The 3338-nt window shown below is 44.2% G+C and overlaps 1 protein-coding gene across 4 annotated transcripts in view; it reads right to left on the bottom strand.

Annotated features, from left to right (window-relative positions):
* The window catches only part of LOC122553381 (zinc finger protein 410-like), a 43065-nt gene that overhangs the window by 14113 nt on the left and 25614 nt on the right, over window positions 1-3338 (bottom strand). For all 4 annotated transcript variants that reach the window (XM_043697071.1, XM_043697072.1, XM_043697069.1 and 1 more), the window contains 2 exons: window positions 3096-3277; window positions 1706-1795 (listed from right to left, as the gene is read on the bottom strand). In XM_043697071.1, coding sequence (XP_043553006.1) covers window positions 1706-1795; window positions 3096-3277 — 272 coding nt within the window. The remainder of the gene's footprint in view (window positions 1-1705; window positions 1796-3095; window positions 3278-3338) is intronic.

Below are 3338 nucleotides of genomic sequence, written 5' to 3'. Positions count from 1 at the left end.
TTTGGGAAAGCAAATCTTAGCAGGACTTATACACTTAATGGTAAGGTCCTAGGGAGTATTGCTAAACAAAGAGACCTTGGAGTGCAGGTTCATAGCTCCTTGAAAATGGAGTCGCAGGTAGATAGGATAGTGAGGAAAGCGTTTGGTATGCTTCCCTTTATTGGTCAGAATATTGAGTACAGGAGTTGGGAGGTCATGTTGTAGCTGTACAGGATATTGGTTAGGCCAATGTTGGAATATTGCATGTAAATCTGGTCTCCTTCCTATCAGAAAGATGTTGTGAAATTTGAATGGGTTGGGAAAAGATTTACAAGGATGTTGCCAGGGTTTGAGGATTTGAGCTATAGGGAGAGGCTGAGCAGGTTGGAGCTGTTTTCCCTGGAGCATCGGAGGCTGAAGGGGTGACCTTATAGAGGTTTACAAAATTATGAAGGGCATGGATAGGATAAATAGACAAAGTCTTTACCCTGGGGTCGGGGAGTCCAGAACTAGATGGCATAGGTTTAGGGTGAGAGGGGAAAGATATAAAAGAGACCTAAGGGACAACTTTTTCACACAGAGGGTGGTACGTGTGTGGAATGAGCTGCCAGAGGACGTGGTGGAGGCGGGTACAATTGCAATATTTAAGAGGCATTTGGACGGGTATATGAATAGGAAGGGTTTGGAGGGATATGGGCCGGGTGCTGGCAGGTGGGATTAGATTGGGTTGGAATATCTGGTCGGCATGGACAGGTTGGACCAAAAGGTCTGTTTCCATGCTATACATCTCTATGATTCTGTGCTGCTAGACCTGCTCAGTTTTTCCAGCAATTTGTTTTGTCTCTGATTAAATCTTGCCTCGTTCAGAGTCTAATATGACTTTACTTTTAAATAGCGAACTGACGCTGCCGACCTTCTGAGTTTTATCAGTGCTCTGTGCTTTTATAATGCCAGCAGAGGTTTGATTGGGTCCAATCCAATCTTTCTAATGTGATCTACTTTTCCCTTAACCCCTGCCTCTCCACACTCACCTGCACCGCCGCCTCTATGTAACACACAAACAATCATGAGTCCAGATAGAACTCGGTGCGGCTTAGGACATGGACAAGAGCAACACTTAGGAGCAGGTGAAGCTTAATGTGTGAGGGTGGGGCATGGTCGAGTGCGAGGGTATCAAAAACATAGATAAAAGTTCCAGCAGCAGATGAGGACAAGGTAGAGATGACAGCAGCAAATTTAACGTCAGTGTGAGTAGACAGTCTCCCTGATAGAAGTCAGAGGGTGTAACTGACTGCCTTTAGTCTGCTCAAGTTCGGAGACAGTGAGCATGAAGGGAAATGGAAGTGAAGCGAGGGAACATTTGGCAGTGGAACAGCTTCGGTCTTCTCCACGTTGAACAGGAGGAAACCACAGCCAGTCCAAAGCACTGAGGCAGGACCAAGCGGGAGCCTTCATCAGTAACAATCTTGTGATTCTGAGAGGCAAAATAATAGAGAAACTGCACAACAAGACAAGCACCAAGAAGAAAAAGTAGCAGCAACACAAGATAATGCAGAGGAGAGCTGGACTAAGATGATGGAAACTAAACCACATAAAACATTGCCCTGGAACAGGGCATTCTTCATAAATTCCACTCAGGAAGTGAAATGGCTCCACACCCTATTCAGCTTCATATGGCCCTAACACCACACCTGCCCTTCTCACAGCAAATGCAAGAGCCCAGTACCTGAGTGTACGACCATGTGTTTACGAAGACTGGAATATTCTGTAAAACAACGTCCGCAGCTTCCTGCTTCACAAACGAATGGTTTCTCTCCTAACGGAAAGGGAGACACAGCAGCAAATTACCATGGCTCCCCGAAAGGAAAACACATTAGTGGTGTCTACAAAGGTAACAGGGTGGGGAGGGAAGCAAGTTCTCTTGCCTTCACTTAGGCTGAAAATTGTTCAAAAACAAAAGTTACCCTGAGCTTTCCAAAAAGCGGGAGTCAAGAGCTGAAATGTTGGGGTCTCTGAGCTCAGAAGCGGCAATGGACATTGAGGAGCTCTGACCAAGTTTAAGTAGATCTAACAGGCCCTCACTTGCATAGCTACCCTCTCCTCTCTCAATTCTCATTGTGACAATATTCAAACCTCAAAATGGAGAGACAGTGAGAAATAAGGTTGATGTCACACAACACCAGGTTATAGACCAACAAGTTTATGTGAAATCACAAATTTTCGGAGCGCAGCCCCTTCGTCAGGTGAAGTGAGAGAGCAGAGCAAACAGACAGAGAATTTAAAGGCAGTGAGATCGAGGGCAGCGATCAAAATTTCATACAACTGGTGTGAGTGGAGTGTCAAATAATACATCTCTGCACATGGCCAATGGTGTTAGACAGTGCGAGTAAAGTGTCAACAGCTGAATAACAAGTGAAGGGAAGATCTGTAATCTAATAAAATGAGGCAGAGAGATAATTACAAAAAACTTAAAATAAGGTGGTGCTGGAGATAAATTAAATGACTGGAATAACGTGATAAGTAGAAGAGTCACATGCCGAGGGTCTAATGAAAGTAATAAGTAATCCAAAACTGTACAAACTAATTAAGGTAGAGAAATGATCATTTATCAAGACGATGGTGTCAGAACAGGACAGTAAGGAATATTTTACAGATACACAACAATGTGGTGCTGTACAGAGGTTTGAACCCACATCCCATGGCTATGCCACCATGTTCCCCCATTACAATTGTGCGTTACATGTAACCGAATCTTTATAAACCTTGGCCCAGATTGTGTTTGCCACACAGAGTGGGATAAAGGTTACGTTCTTCCAAAGAGCGGTGAATGATGACCCAGAAATATTTTGTGTTCTTTTCATGTTGACTATTCTCCAACATCCCTTGCATTCCCACAGGACAAACTTCTACAATCTCAAACTATGTTTTGTTATTATTAAAACAAAGCTTGAACTGAAAGTACAAGTTGGCTCTCAGCGATGCCATCAACAACTCAGACAGAGTTGGTGAACAACCACTCTCACAGAGACATGTGCCATCAAAAAACCTGAATGGAAACTCAATTTTGCTGGGAATCATTAAAAAAAGTGACATCACGCGCTAATGCCAGTCTGTACCAGTGTGAATTCGCATGTGGTTCTTCAAGTTGCCAGCTGTTGTAAACTTCTTCGCACAGTCAGCTTCGGGACAGATGTACGGCTTCTCTCCGTTGTGTGTCCTCATGTGGACCTTTAACCTCTGGAGCACATAGAAACTCTTCCCGCATCCTTCCTTCGGGCAGGTGAAGGAGCGATCATTCCTTTTGGGAAGGGAGGATTTACCAGGTGGAAGGAAATAGAAAGATGCAGTTGTGGAGTAGG

This window comes from Chiloscyllium plagiosum, chromosome 10 (genome assembly GCF_004010195.1).
Source record: "Chiloscyllium plagiosum isolate BGI_BamShark_2017 chromosome 10, ASM401019v2, whole genome shotgun sequence".
Classification (NCBI taxonomy): Eukaryota; Metazoa; Chordata; class Chondrichthyes; order Orectolobiformes; family Hemiscylliidae; genus Chiloscyllium; species Chiloscyllium plagiosum.
Note: the sequence above shows the minus strand (reverse complement) of the source record. Positions and strands in the feature narration are given on the sequence as shown.